This window comes from Protomyctophum parallelum, assembly GCF_964188405.1.
Source record: "Protomyctophum parallelum genome assembly, chromosome: 5".
Taxonomy (NCBI): domain Eukaryota; kingdom Metazoa; phylum Chordata; class Actinopteri; order Myctophiformes; family Myctophidae; genus Protomyctophum; species Protomyctophum parallelum.
The window spans coordinates 30,852,177-30,867,210 of NC_139702.1; the positions used below are offsets into that span (position 1 = coordinate 30,852,177).

General features: G+C 47.9%; 1 protein-coding gene across 1 annotated transcript in view; it reads left to right on the forward strand.

Moving 5' to 3' along the window:
* LOC310859515 (glutamate receptor ionotropic, NMDA 2A-like) overlaps nt 1–10,708 on the forward strand; it is a gene marked incomplete at its 3' end in the record, with an annotated part of 245,531 nt that extends 234,823 nt beyond the window's left edge. Inside the window, exons 17-21 of the mRNA XM_083766099.1 lie at nt 3,692–3,878; nt 4,249–4,830; nt 5,373–5,709; nt 8,982–9,405; nt 10,010–10,708. Coding sequence (XP_083622225.1) covers nt 3,692–3,878; nt 4,249–4,830; nt 5,373–5,709; nt 8,982–9,405; nt 10,010–10,708 — 2,229 coding nt within the window. The remainder of the gene's footprint in view (nt 1–3,691; nt 3,879–4,248; nt 4,831–5,372; nt 5,710–8,981; nt 9,406–10,009) is intronic.
* Nucleotides 10,709–15,034: the final 4,326 nt, after the last annotated feature.

Here is a 15,034-nt window from a genome sequence, read left to right on the forward strand (position 1 = left end):
TTCAAGATGTGTGCTAATACCTCGAGAAAACTAAACACCCTAATGGGCATTATTTTTTCTTTTGTCCTATCACAATGAAACTTTCCACAGTGAATCTTAACATGAAAACTAAACTTTTTTGTATTACAAGTTTCTCTGAAACTTAATTTGAATATGCAAATTAGCTTAATATATATTGAATATGCCCACATTTGCATATCACGAAAATTACTTTTCCCCAAAATGTATAATATTTACATTGTTGTTTGTTAATGATATCAAACACACTGATCAGACTTTCATGAACCATTTCATCGAAATATTGTGACTTCATAGAATAACATCAAAAACACCATTCATATGTATGACAAATTTATGTATGACAAATGCATAAATCCGTCAAATCTTCCTCCAACCATCCTACTGCTAATGGTTGATGGCAATGCTGCTTTTGGACTGCCCTCTAACCTGAAACCTGCCGGGCTTGGTTGTACCTACCGGGGGCATAACCCCCACCGGTATAGTCCTCAGGGTCACAGAGGCCAGGTGACCTACCTCTGGGAGGACATCCCCTGGCTGCAGCAGTGTCTCAGTCCATCCCAGTCTTCTTGTTCCTGTACTCTGCAGACGCGCCTGAAGCTGTTGCAGGCCATCTCCCACCTCCAGGTAGACTCCATCACACATCTCCCACCTCCAGGTAGACTCCATCACACATCTCCCACCTCCAGGTAGACTCCATCACACAGCTCTGTCACCTCCAGGTAGACTCCATCACACAGCTCTGTCACCTCCAGGTAGACTCCATCACACAGCTCTGTCACCTCCAGGTAGACTCCATCACACAGCTCTGTCACCTCCAGGTAGACTCCATCACACAGCTCTGTCACCTCCAGGTAGACTCCATCACACAGCTCTGTCACCTCCAGGTAGACTCCATCACAGAGCTCTGTCACCTCCAGGTGGACTCCATCACACAGCTCTCCCACCTCCAGGTAGACTCCATCACACAGCTCTCCCACCTCCAGGTAGACTCTATCACACAGCTCTGTCACCTCCAGGTAGACTCCATCACACAGCTCTCCCACCTCCAGGTAGACTCCATCACACAGCTCTGTCACCTCCAGGTAGACTCCATCACACAGCTCTGTCACCTCCAGGTAGACTCCATCACACAGCTCTCCCACCTCCAGGTAGACTCCATCACACAGCTATCCCACCTCCAGGTAGACTCCATCACACAGCTCTGTCACCTCCAGGTAGACTCCATCACACAGCTCTGTCACCTCCAGGTAGACTCCATCACACAGCTCTGTCTCTTCCAGGTAGACTCCATCACACAGCTCTCCCACCTCCAGGTAGACTCCATCACGCAGCTCTGTCACCTCCAGGTAGACTCCATCACACAGCTCTGTCTCCTCCAGGTAGACTCCATCACACAGCTCTCCCACCTCCAGGTAGACTCCATCACACAGCTCTGTCACCTCCAGGTAGACTCCATCACACAGCTCTGTCTCCTCCAGGTAGACTCCATCACACAGCTCTCCCACCTTCAGGTAGACTCCATCACACAGCTCTGTCACCTCCAGGTAGACTCCATCACACAGCTCTGTCAACTCCAGGTAGACTCCATCACACAGCTCTGTCTCCTCCAGGTAGACTCCATCACACAGCTCTCCCACCTCCAGGTAGACTCCATCACACAGCTCTGTCACCTCCAGGTAGACTCCATCACACAGCTCTGTCTCCTCCAGGTAGACTCCATCACACAGCTCTCCCACCTCCAGGTAGACTCCATCACACATCAGCTCTGTCACCTCCAGGTAGACTCCATCACACAGCTCTGTCTCCTCCAGGTAGACTCCATCACACAGCTCTCCCACCTCCAGGTAGACTCCATCACACATCTCCCACCTCCAGGTAGACTCCATCACACAGCTCTGTCTCCTCCAGGTAGACTCCATCACACAGCTCTGTCACCTCAAGGTAGACTCCATCACACAGCTCTGTCACCTCCAGGTAGACTCCATCACACAGCTCTGTCACCTCCAGGTAGACTTCATCACACAGCTCTGTCTCCTCCAGGTAGACTCCATCACACATCTCCCACCTCCAGGTAGACTCCATCACACAGCTCTGTCTCCTCCAGGTAGACTCCATCACACAGCTCTCCCACCTCCAGGTAGACTCCATCACACAGCTCTGTCACCTCCAGGTAGACTCCATCACACAGCTCTGTCTCCTCCAGGTAGACTCCATCACACAGCTCTCCCACCTCCAGGTAGACTCCATCACACATCTCCCACCTCCAGGTAGACTCCATCACACAGCTCTGTCTCCTCCAGGTAGACTCCATCACACAGCTCTGTCACCTCAAGGTAGACTCCATCACACAGCTCTGTCACCTCCAGGTAGACTCCATCACACAGCTCTGTCACCTCCAGGTAGACTTCATCACACAGCTCTGTCTCCTCCAGGTAGACTCCATCACACATCTCCCACCTCCAGGTAGACTCCATCACACAGCTCTGTCTCCTCCAGGTAGACTCCATCACACAGCTCTCCCACCTCCAGGTAGACTCCATCACACAGCTCTGTCACCTCCAGGTAGACTCCATCACACAGCTCTGTCACCTCCAGGTAGACTCCATCACACAGCTCTGTCTCCTCCAGGTAGACTCCATCACACAGCTCTGTCGCTACAATTATGTTGTGTGTTTCCTACTCCTTAAAGGTTTCACATGTGACATTAATTCATTTATTTTTAATGTCACAATCCCTTTAATGTGTTGCAAATTCATCCATCCATTCATCTTCATCCGCTCATCCGAAGTCGGGTTGCAGAGAGTTCCAGACTTCTCTTTCCTGGGCCACGTTACCAGGGGAACCTCCCCTGTTGTTGCTACCTTGTCGTGGTGGGGAGGCTTGTGTGCCTCTGTGACCCTGAGGACTATACCGGTGGGGGTTATGCCCCCGGTAGGTACAACCAAGCCCGGCAGGTTTCAGGTTAGAGGCCAGTCCAAAAGCAGCATTGCCATCAACCATTAGCAGTAGGATGGTTGGAGGAAGATTTGACGGATTTATGCATTTGTCATACATATGAATGGTGTTATTCTATGAAGTCACAATATTTCGATGAAATGGTTCATGAAAGTCTGATCAGTGTGTTTGATATCATTAACAAACAACAATGTAAATATTATACATTTTGGGGAAAAGGAATTTTCGTGATATGCAAATGTGGGCATATTCAATATATATTAAGCTAATTTGCATATTCAAATTATTTTAGTATGTTATTCTAGACACCTCATAGAAATTATATCTGTTGAAAAAAAAACTATTTTAATTAGTCTGATTTTTGGGTCTAAAATGGGCTAGATTGCCTGGACTATTAACGGATAGTGAAAGTATAGTTGTTATAGCTCTTAAGAACAAACATTTGCCTGGCAAAGAACTCGCATTCTTTCAAGTTGTGATGTGAGGTTTATAAGGTCAGAGGATTGAGCTCATCTCTGTCTTATATTCTCTCTCTTCTGTTTTCCTTTCTCCATTTTGTTTTTCCTGTAATACTCTCGCCTCCCCTCCTTTACTTTCCTCTCTTCTCTCCATCTCCTTCTCCTTCTCCTTCTCCTTCTCCTTCTCCTTCTCCTTCTCCTTCTCCTTCTCCTTCTCCTTCTCCTTCTCCTTCTCCTTCTCCTTCTCCTCTCCTCAGGGCATCTGGAGCTGCATCCACGGCGTTCACATCGACATGAAGAAGAAGGCACCGGAGCTGGACTTCAGCCCCCAGGCCAACATAATGCACATGTTCAAGTCCGCCAAGTCCCTCACCTTGTCCTCTCCCAACCGCAACAAGACCGTCCTGTTGCAGCCCAACATCATAGACATGATGTCTGGGAAAGGTATGCTATGTGCTGTCTGTCTCTCACACACCTCCTCCGTGTGTACAAGCCTCACGTCACCTCCGAATAGAATCAATAGATGAACACATGAAGGGATTAGTCACACACAAACGCACGTGCACACACACACACACACACACACACACACACACCCCTATAGTCCCTGGTGGTATCATGAGGTGGAAAAGAGGAAGCCCTGGCTGCATACTCTCACAGTCAAACCTGACACCAGGCTCAAGAAATACAGGATAAGGACATAAACACAGTGTTAGGTTATAAAATCCTCTCCAGGGCTGTGTGTATCTCATTCTGTATCCACTGTGTGTTTGAGGCACATCTTTCTCTCTCTCTCTCTCTCCTTGTCTCCTAGGCAACTCTCTCCACAGCCTGTCTCCGAAGGGTCCCGGTCTCTATAGCAACGCATCCGGCCTACAGGGTTTCCTGTCGTTGTCCAGGGGAAACAAGGACCTCCTCAACAACGCGGCGCCGTTCCCGGGCGGCGGCCAGCCCCCCAAGGCCTCGACCAGCCCCAACAACAAGCCGCAGCTGTCCGTCACCAACGACAACGGCAAGACGACCCGGCTCACGGCCGGCGGCGTGCCCGTGGCCGCCGCCTCGAAGCCCCGGAACCTGTGGAAGAAGAGCGTGGAGACGCTGAAGACGCAGCCGGCGGTCACCTCGCCTGGCCCGGGTCCGGGTCCCAGCCCGAGCCCCACTCCTGCCCCGGGGCCCGCTGCGGCTGCCCCTGGACCGGGGGCCGGGCCGGGCCCCCCCATGCCCATGAAGAGTCAACGCTACCTTCCCGAGGACCCGGCGCATTCCGACATCTCCGAGTGCTCCAGCCGGCCCACCTCGCACAAGGAGTCCGACGCCATGGCGGCCGCCAGAGGGGGCGGCGGGTTCAAGGGTGGGGTCACTCAGCTGAGGAAGAGGTCGGGGGGAGGAGTCGGAGGTAGGCCTGTCACGGTTATTACATAATCGTCCAGTCGCAGTTATTTGAGATAATCGCAATAATTTTTTGCATAGGCGTCATAATCGTTTCCATGTTGAAAATGTTTCATGCATTTTCTAATAGAAAAAAGCTGAAATATTTTGTTAGGCCCAAGTATAAAATGAGTAAATATGTAATTTTGTTGTATTTTTTATTATTTGTCATATCTGTCCTGCACAATTTTGTTTATTACGAAGCCTAATGTCCAGACTGCACCAATGCAACTAGTCGCATGTCCTTGCTTAAGGCCGTCCACATCAATGCAACTCCTTGCAACCGCCATTGGGGATAATGGTTGCAAGTAGTTGCATGTTGCAAGGAGTTGCAATGAGTTACCTTGGTGTGGACTGGCCTTAAAAAGCCAAAATAATTGTAATCATTTTGTTTCAATGTTCAACAGCAATGCCAAAAAAGTACTCATAATAAAAACTTAAAAAAACACAATTGTTTATCTGACAATTAATCATCAACCATAAATGCTGTAATGGTGACAGCCCTTATAGGATGTGCGGCTGGAGGTGGAAGTGGACCCAAACAGATCTACTCCATCGACTCGGACCAGGCCAGCATCCACTCTGCCCCTCTGTACCAGCGGGACGGCCAGGGGGGCTCCAGTGACGACCACAGCGGCGGCTACCCCCTCCCGGACATGTTCTCTCCGGACGGCGGCCTGCACTCCCACGCCACGCGGGCACACAGCCCCCACCAGGGGGGGTCTGCGGAGCGGGCGGACGCCCCCGTCCTGCAGCTGAGCGCCAGCCTCCTGCACCAGAGCCACAGCGCCGAGGCCGACCTGCACTCCCTGAAGGACAAGAAGTACAACACGTACAAACACAGCAGGTAGGTACTGACCCACGCACGGGATTAACCCATTCTGACCTGAGATCAGATTCATACGAGGTTTCCACTGGACACACACTGGTCTGATTAACCCATTCTGACCTGAGATCAGATTCTAAAAATGTCAGTCGTTCTTCGATTTTTCAAAAATAGCAGACCTACAAGCTCATAGTGCACCACCGAGTGGCGCGCTATGAGCTTGTAGATCTGCTATTTTTCAATAGCTAAAGCATAACATGATGCTAACACCAAAATGGGTTCCCGTTCAGAATGGGTCAAGTAAAAAAAGCCAGCACTGTTTCTCCATTAGCCATTATGTTTCTGCATTAGCCGCCGCGGACTTTGCACGCTCTTTTCTCCGAAACGGCGGCGCTGTCCGTGGTTTTGAACGGATCGGCGCTGTTCGGAGGTCGTTTCTGATTATCCGCCAATCGCGAGAGTGTACAAATGGAGCCACATGGACCCTTAAGGCTCATACATAGTCTGGATTTTCGGTGGTTAGGTGACCACCGAACTACAACATGACGTAACGAGCCGCGGTGAAGAGCAAACCACCGCCACCGCCACCAGCCCTTCTCTCTGTTTTTACTCACCACCGCTCAACGTTATTTCAGCTCCGGTGGTCAGCTCACCACCGAAAATCCAGACTATGAATAGGCCTTTACAGGTCTGTAACTCAGAGAGTGTACAAATGGACCCTTACAGGTCTGTAACTCAGAAAGTGTACGAATGGAGCCAAATGGACCCTTACAGGTCTGTAACTCAGAGAGTGTACGAATGGAGCCAAATGGACCCTTACAGGTCTGTAACTCAGAGAGTGTACAAATGGAACCAAATGGACCCTTACAGGTCTGTAACTCAGAGAGTGTACAAATGGAACTAAATGGACCCTTACAGGTCTGTAACTCAGAGAGTGTACAAATGGAGCCTTGCGGGTCCATTCGCACACTCTGAGCTATGAGCCTCCTAAATGCACATACCATAAGTGGTGATGGGAAGAGATCCATAGGCTACCCGCGTCTTCAGAGCTCATTAAAAGCCTATAAAGACAGATTCCCAAAGTGCTTAGATTCTTGGAAAGAAGAACGTTCTGTTTCTGTGGGAGGAGATGAGAGAGAAGTGGAAGGATCTGCCAGACAGTCGCACACGCTTTCATCTTCTCACTACCATGCTGCGTCCCAAACAATGGGTCGGGACCCATCTTTGGGTCACAGATCCATTTGCATGGGTTAAATTTTGTTTTTAATATATATATATATATATATATATATACTAGTCACTAGTGGTGTATTTCAATTGAGCCTTTTGACTCGAAGGCTTTCTTTCACCTTTCAGGAAGAAACCAAAATATACACATAGGGAAGACACATTTGAATATTCTATAACCACACCTGGGGGTCTATAGACTTAGTAGTAAGCAATGGAGTAATGTTAACTCCATATAGACTGCATACAAAACAGCAAAAGTACAAAAATCACGGCGGCATTGTACAGATCTATGAGCACCAGACTGGCTGATGATGCTCCGAATTTTCAAAAAGTCACTCCTTGGTGTCCTTGCTCCAGGCAAAGTGACGCCTCTAAGTCGAGTATAGAATATTTAATAATTCGTTTTAATGTGTTCAGAATTTTATGATTCAAAGACAATGTTGGAGGAGCAAATCCACCATTATTAATTTGTTGCATTAAATCCTATATAATTCAAAACTTTCCCAAACTTTCCCAGGGAGGTATTTTGAGCAGGGACCGAGAAAAAACCTCGACATAACTTTGAAGCCGTGTTTCTCCCAATAAATCGTGATCCTGAATCAGACTCCCTCGATCCATTTGACCAATCAGTATATATTAAAAACACATAAAAAGCAGCAGATCTACAGCTTGTCGATCTGCTTCTTTTAATGCTTTTGAATCCGAGTACTGAAAAGTAAAGGTTTTTGACACATGAGGTTTCCATCCAACAGAGATGAAACGCTACATAGACCCTCTGTATTTGCACCCGGCAAAAAGAAAAACGTTGACTGGAGGAGGCTCCGAGACCAGAGGGGGTATCACAACAGCACAATGCTCATGAAAATCTATTTAAAATCTATTTAAAATATCTTTTTGCTATTTCCGCTAAGCAGCGAGCTATAGCCCTAGGGTGCGACCAACTAATTTAGTTTCCAGAAGTAGGAGTTATTTATGCAACTATAGTGCACAGACTAAACAAAAGTGGGGAAATTACATGTCGTCCGCTTTATATGCGATTTCTGGAGCTTCCTACTACAGCCTGAAAGCATTAGACAATTATGTATATATGGTACATAATATTCTAGACTGGGTCAACTCGTTTATAGCAGTTTTCTGATACGCTCTAGGAGAGCAGAAATAACTTTACTGCACTAGGCTTGTGAAAACAAATACAGAAACAAATCCTTGCTTTTGCCGTCCCTAGCACATCATCTTTTCAGACGGGGGTGTTGGGGGGAGGGTCTGCAGTGTGTATACACATTATGGTGTTCCTTGAGATGTAAATGTTTGAGAACCACATGGTATTGTAATTTGTGCAGACGTTAAAATCCACATTCCAGCTCTGGCAGTGTGAACCAATTCCAGTTCCTCAATGTTGGTTTATAGTTTCCTCTGATTCCGTATCCCAACATTCCTTGACACGAAAATGTTTGAGAACCGCACTACCGACTGTGGCTCAGGAGGTAGAGCAGGTCGTCCAATGATCCATGGGTCGGCGGTTCGAGTCCCGGCTCCTCCTGTCTACATGTCGAAGTGTCCTTGGGCAAGACACTGAACCCCAAATTGCTCCCGATGTGCTGGTTGGTACCTTGCATGGCTTCCGCCGCAATCGGTGTGTGAATGGGTGAATGAAATGCACAATCTATATGTAAAGCGCCTTGGATAAAGGCGCTATATAAATGCAGTGAAGAGAGGAGAGTCCGCACACACAGGTTTGCTCCAAGGTGTTTGCTTTTTATTCAATACACCATAAATAAGACACGACGTTTCGGCCGTGAACGGCCTTCATCAGGTGATAATCGGCAGTATATGTGACAACTCCCTTTTAACCCAGTCGTCACATCACGTGACTGATGACGACTGCATGTGCAGGTGATTCACTAACATCAATAAGTGACATGACAATAAATATAACAATAAATATGAACATATTATAAATGCTATATAAATGCACCATTTACCATGAAATGAAAATGAGAACCGCACTACTGATGATATTTATCTGTTTTTTGCACGTTTCCGTGCCCTGCTCTCTCTTACAGCTCGAAGGACAAGGCCGGCGGTTCATTCGAGACCCCCGGCGGTGGAGGCGGGGCTCCGGGCGGAGGAGGAGGCCAGGGTGGGCTCCTCCGGCCGGGCCAACACTGCCGCGCGTGCCTCACCAGGCTGAGCGGCTACTCCAGCCTGTACGCGGTGCGCGCCCCGCCGCAGGCCCGCTGCGAGGCCTGCGCCCACCTGGGCAACCTCTACGACATCAGCGAGGACCAGCTGCACGCGCACTACGCGGCCGCGCACGCGCAGCACCCGCCGCAGCAGCAGCAGCACCTGCACGGCGGCCTCGCGGACATGTTCACGCACTACCTCCCGCAGAGCGAGATGAGCATGGTGGGCGAGGGCGACGGGCTGGTCAGCCCCTTTGAGCCCGCCTCGCCTTCCTCCCCAGCGGCCGCAAGCGCACACCTCAAGGTTATGATAGTTTGGGATTTTTTTTTAGTTTTAGTTATAGTTTTGACTTATTTTCTTGTTGTTTTTTTTTGTTTTTTTTTTTGAGTGGGTTAGGTAGTTTTTATTAGTTTTTATTAACGACAATGCTTATATTAGTTTTAGTTTAGTTTTGTATTCGTTTACTGTTAGTTTTAGTTTTTTTTTTCATAACTTTGGTTATTTGTCATGTGCATGATTCAAAAAGACAAGTATTGTGCAATAAAAACACAACAAAACGTACCATTTTCAAAAAACAGGGGGAACTCGCAGGAGCTCTGACTTGATCCCTTTGAACTTCAAAGGCATACCGGTTAGAACCAGCAGAGGTTCCTCCCTCCCCTCTTCGACAGCTGCCAAAGTGATTACCGTCTATGACGCAGTAACGAGCCCAGAGCGCGTTTGACACACAACCACTTTGAAGTTCAAATCGATCAATTAAGAGCTCCTGGGAAAGTATAGTGACCAGCAGGGAAATTACCCAGTAAGGCTTTAAGCAAAAATGTCAAATGTTAGTTGTCGTTAAACGTACAATAACCTTGCTCTCCTCTCCTCTTCTCTTCCTCTTCCTCGGCCCCGGCGCCTCCAGCTGAGCCGCCAGCACTCCTATGAGAACGTGCTCCCGGACGGCGTCCCCGAGCAGCGCCAGGCGGCCCACCACCAGGCGGCGCACGCCTACCTGCGCGGGGCGCTGGGCATCGGCCTGCTCCAGGACAGCGACCTGGACGACGGCAGCGGCTACGCCAACGTGCTGACCATGCGCTCGGAGCGCGCCTACAGCAGCAACCGCAGCCCGCCGTCTCCCTCGCCCTCCTCGCACCACCACCTGGACGCCGCCGCGCCCATGCCGCTGCCCCGGCGCTCCAAGAGCCTGTTCCCCGACCGGCCGTCCCACAACCCCTTCATGCAGTCATCGTCGGCGCCGGCGTCGTCCTGTGCCGGCCCCCAGGCGGCACAAGCGGTGGGCGCCCCCCAGGCGGCCGTGCGGATGCCACAGAGGAGCTCGGCCCACGAGCTCTACAAGCTGACGCTGGGCAACCACCACGCCGGCGGCGGCGGGCATCACACTGTCATGGGGGGGCACGCGGGGGCGGGGGGGCACCCCGCGGAGCAGCAGCTGCTGTACCAGCAGCAGCATGAGGAGCCCCCCGTGGTGGCGTACATGGTCCCGCCCGCCGCCTCTCAGCCAATGAGCTATCTGGTGGGGGCGGGGCCCCGGGCCTCCAGCGCCGGAGGGAACAGGCCCCGCCTCTACCGCCGCATGCCCAGCATAGAGTCTGACGTCTGAGAGACTAACACGCGAACACGCACGCACGCACACACACACGCACACACACACATGTTGTATACATGTATTCTCACAGTAACACACTCACACACTCATACAGAGACGCATGCAGAGAGGATAGTGTTTGACTTGGACTCGGAAGTTCTGGTTCTGACAACACACACACACACACACGCACGCAAGCACGCGCACACACAAACACAGGCACGCACGCACGCACGCACGCACGCACGCACACACACACACACAAACACACACACACACACACACACACACACACACACACACACACAGGTGAGCGGCATGGACCAAAAGGCTGCCTGCTGTTGATTCTGACTGATGTGTGATGCTGATTACAGCGGAGTTTGTTGTCCATCACAAAGGGCCTCCACAGTGAGGCGACCTAGAGACGTCATGACGACATGGGGGAGGAGCCTGTGTGTTGTGTGTGTATGTGGTGGCCTCTGGCCCTCAGCCAATGAGTGACCAGCATGATAGAAGGTCCAACGGAACAAGGATGGGACGGTTGGGCCGTTCAGGGAAGGACCAGTGGAAGCCTTGACCCTTGACCTCCCGCAGGAGGTGGGTGGAGCAGAGAACTCCTCTAGTCCCCGCCTCCTCTTCTACAAGCTACACGCACACACACGCGCGCACGCACACGCGCGCACACACGCACACCACACACACGCACGCACACACACACACACACACACGGCCTGAACATGCCCCTCCCCTCCATGTCTCTACAGGATATACAGTATATATATATGGTCATCCCTGTGTGCTTTCAGAGAATCCAAACTTGCACTGCCAATCGTACGTATGGTTTAAAGGCCCAATCCAGTCTAATCTTAATTTTTGGAACTTTCATACCCCGTAGTTTTGGTTTTTCAAACTAATTCCAGCCTCCAAAACTAGCCTGGGAAGCATTGCTTTTCGGGTTCATGATCCGGTGATATTCTTATACATATTATTATATGTTGCTACCCAATAATTTTAGGGCCTACCTAAAATTGTGTGTAGTTTCACAGATTTTTTAAATAAATATAAATGTGAGTGTACTTTACAGAGACTATTTAGCGCCTGTATGCCACGGGGGAATTCTATTTTTATTATAATTATTTAATATGTTTTGGGTAGTTCTCATTCCCGTTGTGGTTCCAGCCTGATGACTATACAAACCAGTGACGATAAACTCATCTTTTTCTGTGTTGTCTATTAGTTACACCTTGAGTCAAGAGCTCAACCAATCAACTATAGCCTCTAGTATGAAAATACTGTATGTGGGTGGGGTTTTTTTGTTTTGTTTTTTTGTATTGGATCACGGATTGGGCCTTTAAAACGGAATCCACGAAACAACTGCACCCCCTAGAGGGGAGGGGGAGCGCCTCCTGCCCGTAGCTCTACAACCACTCAGAACACACTCAGAGCAGACTAATTGGTAATTGGTTGATATCAGTTAATTGAACATTCCGAACGGCAGACCAAAAAACATGGCCGCCTACTCGCCTATATATAGCCAAGACAAAAATAGAGAGACTCACCATCTCTGGCATTACCTCCCATAAGTAGGCGGCAACCTTTTTTATAGGAGATTGTAAGCAGGTTGGGCTCTATCAACACTTTGACTGCGTAATTCATTAATTCATCTTTAATTCCAATGGAAGAGTGAGCGTGAACACAGCTTCTGAACCATTCTATTAGCCCCGTGGTCACTGAACTAGATATTGGAGCCAGTCGTCAGTCGTCACAGCAGCACACCTAAACCTAACCGTAACCAATGTCTAACCAATGACTAGTCTAAACTAAGCATGCACCCCGTCACAAGCCATACAATATTCCCAAGAGTTTTATGCTAAAATGGCTTCTTTTCTTTTCTCCAGAGAGACAAAACCAGGAGGAAATCCACTTTATTATCGACCTTTCTCTGTCCCAGCAACACACTCGTGCGATCTATAGCAGGTCCTACTGGTAAACGTATAGTATACGTTTGCGAGATTTGCCGCTCGCGCCCACTCAGGAGACCGTTTGTAGGATTTGTTTACCATTTCGTCTCTAGTGGGATGGCGGATCTTCCTAAATGAACCATCTTTGCCTAATAGTATAGTGTGTTCTAGTGGTTCTAGATCTATATCTAAATATCAAATCCCACAGCTTTCCTTGCTTCCTCTCTTGAGCTTGATTCATACAAGAACAAATTGCAGAACCTGTCGTGAAGTTGGATTGGTTTATTTCCCAGAGAGCGCCCCGATATGATGCCATAATATGACAACATTCTAAATGAAGCGTTTAGCTAACCTTCATTATAACTGCATGCTTCCTATGGCGCTGCGGCCAACTCGTAATACAGGGTCACACTCGCACACAAATACACACACAAGCGCACACGCGCCGCACACAATAGCCTAGGTTAATATAGTTTAGGGTGTGGCGTGTGTGTGTGTGTGGTACAAGGCTACGAGATAGCTTCTATTTGTGCACTTTGTAGATTTTATACCCTGCCACCGAAACACTTATGTTGTTTGACAAAATAAATAAATAATAATATTAAATTCAACACTAATACTTTTATACTGATAAGATCATCAATGAATATATTATACTCAAATTATTTGCTGAATAGGACCATTCCTTTCTTTGTGACATTTAGTTTAAGGGCGACATCAACCGCTTACAACTATACCTTCCTTCTACCTTCCTTCTACCTGGATCCTTCCGTCCTTCATTCCTTCCTTCCTTCCTTCCTGCACCATTAAATAATAACTATATATTTGGGTATTGTTTGGAAGTCTCTCCATAGTAATGGTAGTATTGCAAAAACTGACTCGTCAACACACACACACACACACACACACACACACACACACACACACACACACAGTCACACACACACACACACACACACACACACACACACACACACACACACACACACACACACACAACACGAGCTGTCTGTATGCATGTTCTTCTAAGTCAGCTGCTAAGTAAGCGCATTGATTTTGGAGTGCAGGCATTATGACTGAAGAGCAGCATAATATCCCATTAACTCTTTTCCCTGCCTCTCTCTCACACACACACACACACACACACACAAATGCACACGCACACACTCACTGACAAATACACATGTTGCCTGAGAAGAATGCGAACCAGTTTGAAACGAACAGAAAACAAACTACAACTACAACACCCCAACATCCCAAGTCGTTCTTCAGTTGTGTGAGATATTATGCACAATATCAGGTTGCAATATTATACTTGTGTACAGAGGAAAAAAACTAGTTTTAAATGTCATAAATTAATTGTTTTGATTTGAATGGTAATAAGTGTAGGACTCAATTTTAATAAAACGTGTGACTTTTATTCTTGCTTCTAAAGAAAAAGAAAAGAAAAGAAAAAATAAGACTGGCATGTTTTAAGAACTTGTGTGAAAATAGATTTATTTATTTATGTAGGCTATTTATTTATTTAATGATTTATTTATTGATTTATTTGCTTTCCTTTTGGTGCATTGTTGTTGGGACCTCACTGTTTAGTCCTCACTATCAGGGTGAACAAAGCTAGCTAATGGTTAGCCACTTCAACCCCACCGAAAGTTACTAGCTTACATGATAAAAAATCACACCTGTGTGAAGTGAGGGGCGCTCTTAACATCTTACAACATGATGATGTATTGTAAAGCAAACACTGGCTACGTTTACATGAGCAGTTAAATCCCCTTTTCATTCCGAATATAAGTTAAATCCTATTAAACGTTATGTAAACACCTACAAAAACTTACATCCGAATGAAAACGCTTGATGCGATATAAAAACCATTCCGATGTCACTGGCCGGATTACTCCGATGTTCAATGTGATTGAAAGAAGATTGGACTCATGTATACACTGCTTCGGATGTAAATTCATTCTGGTCTTTCTGAGCATGCTCATTTCCATTGCGCTCCAACTCGGACCAAGGCGCTCATAAGCCTCATATCCAAGGCGCGCCGAGGAGTTTGCACATTATATTTATTTATATCATCATATTTCGTGTATTTTGTGTGTGTGTGTTCAACGGTCTCTCTCTCACACTCTCTCTCTCTCTCTCTCAAAAATAACGAGCGACCCGATACAATAATAATCAGTGTGTTGCGTGCCCTGGCCGTGCTGTAGATAATAAAGTAGGCTACACATGAAAACGAGATGATCACCTTCCCAGCGGAGAAGGGGAGCCGCAGCAGGAGGGGAAAAAAAGACGGTTAAATAATATGTTCGTCCCTATCCAAGCAGCAGCCTCAAAACTACTGCGGAATGAAATGATGGGATTTCAAAGTGTCGTCTTT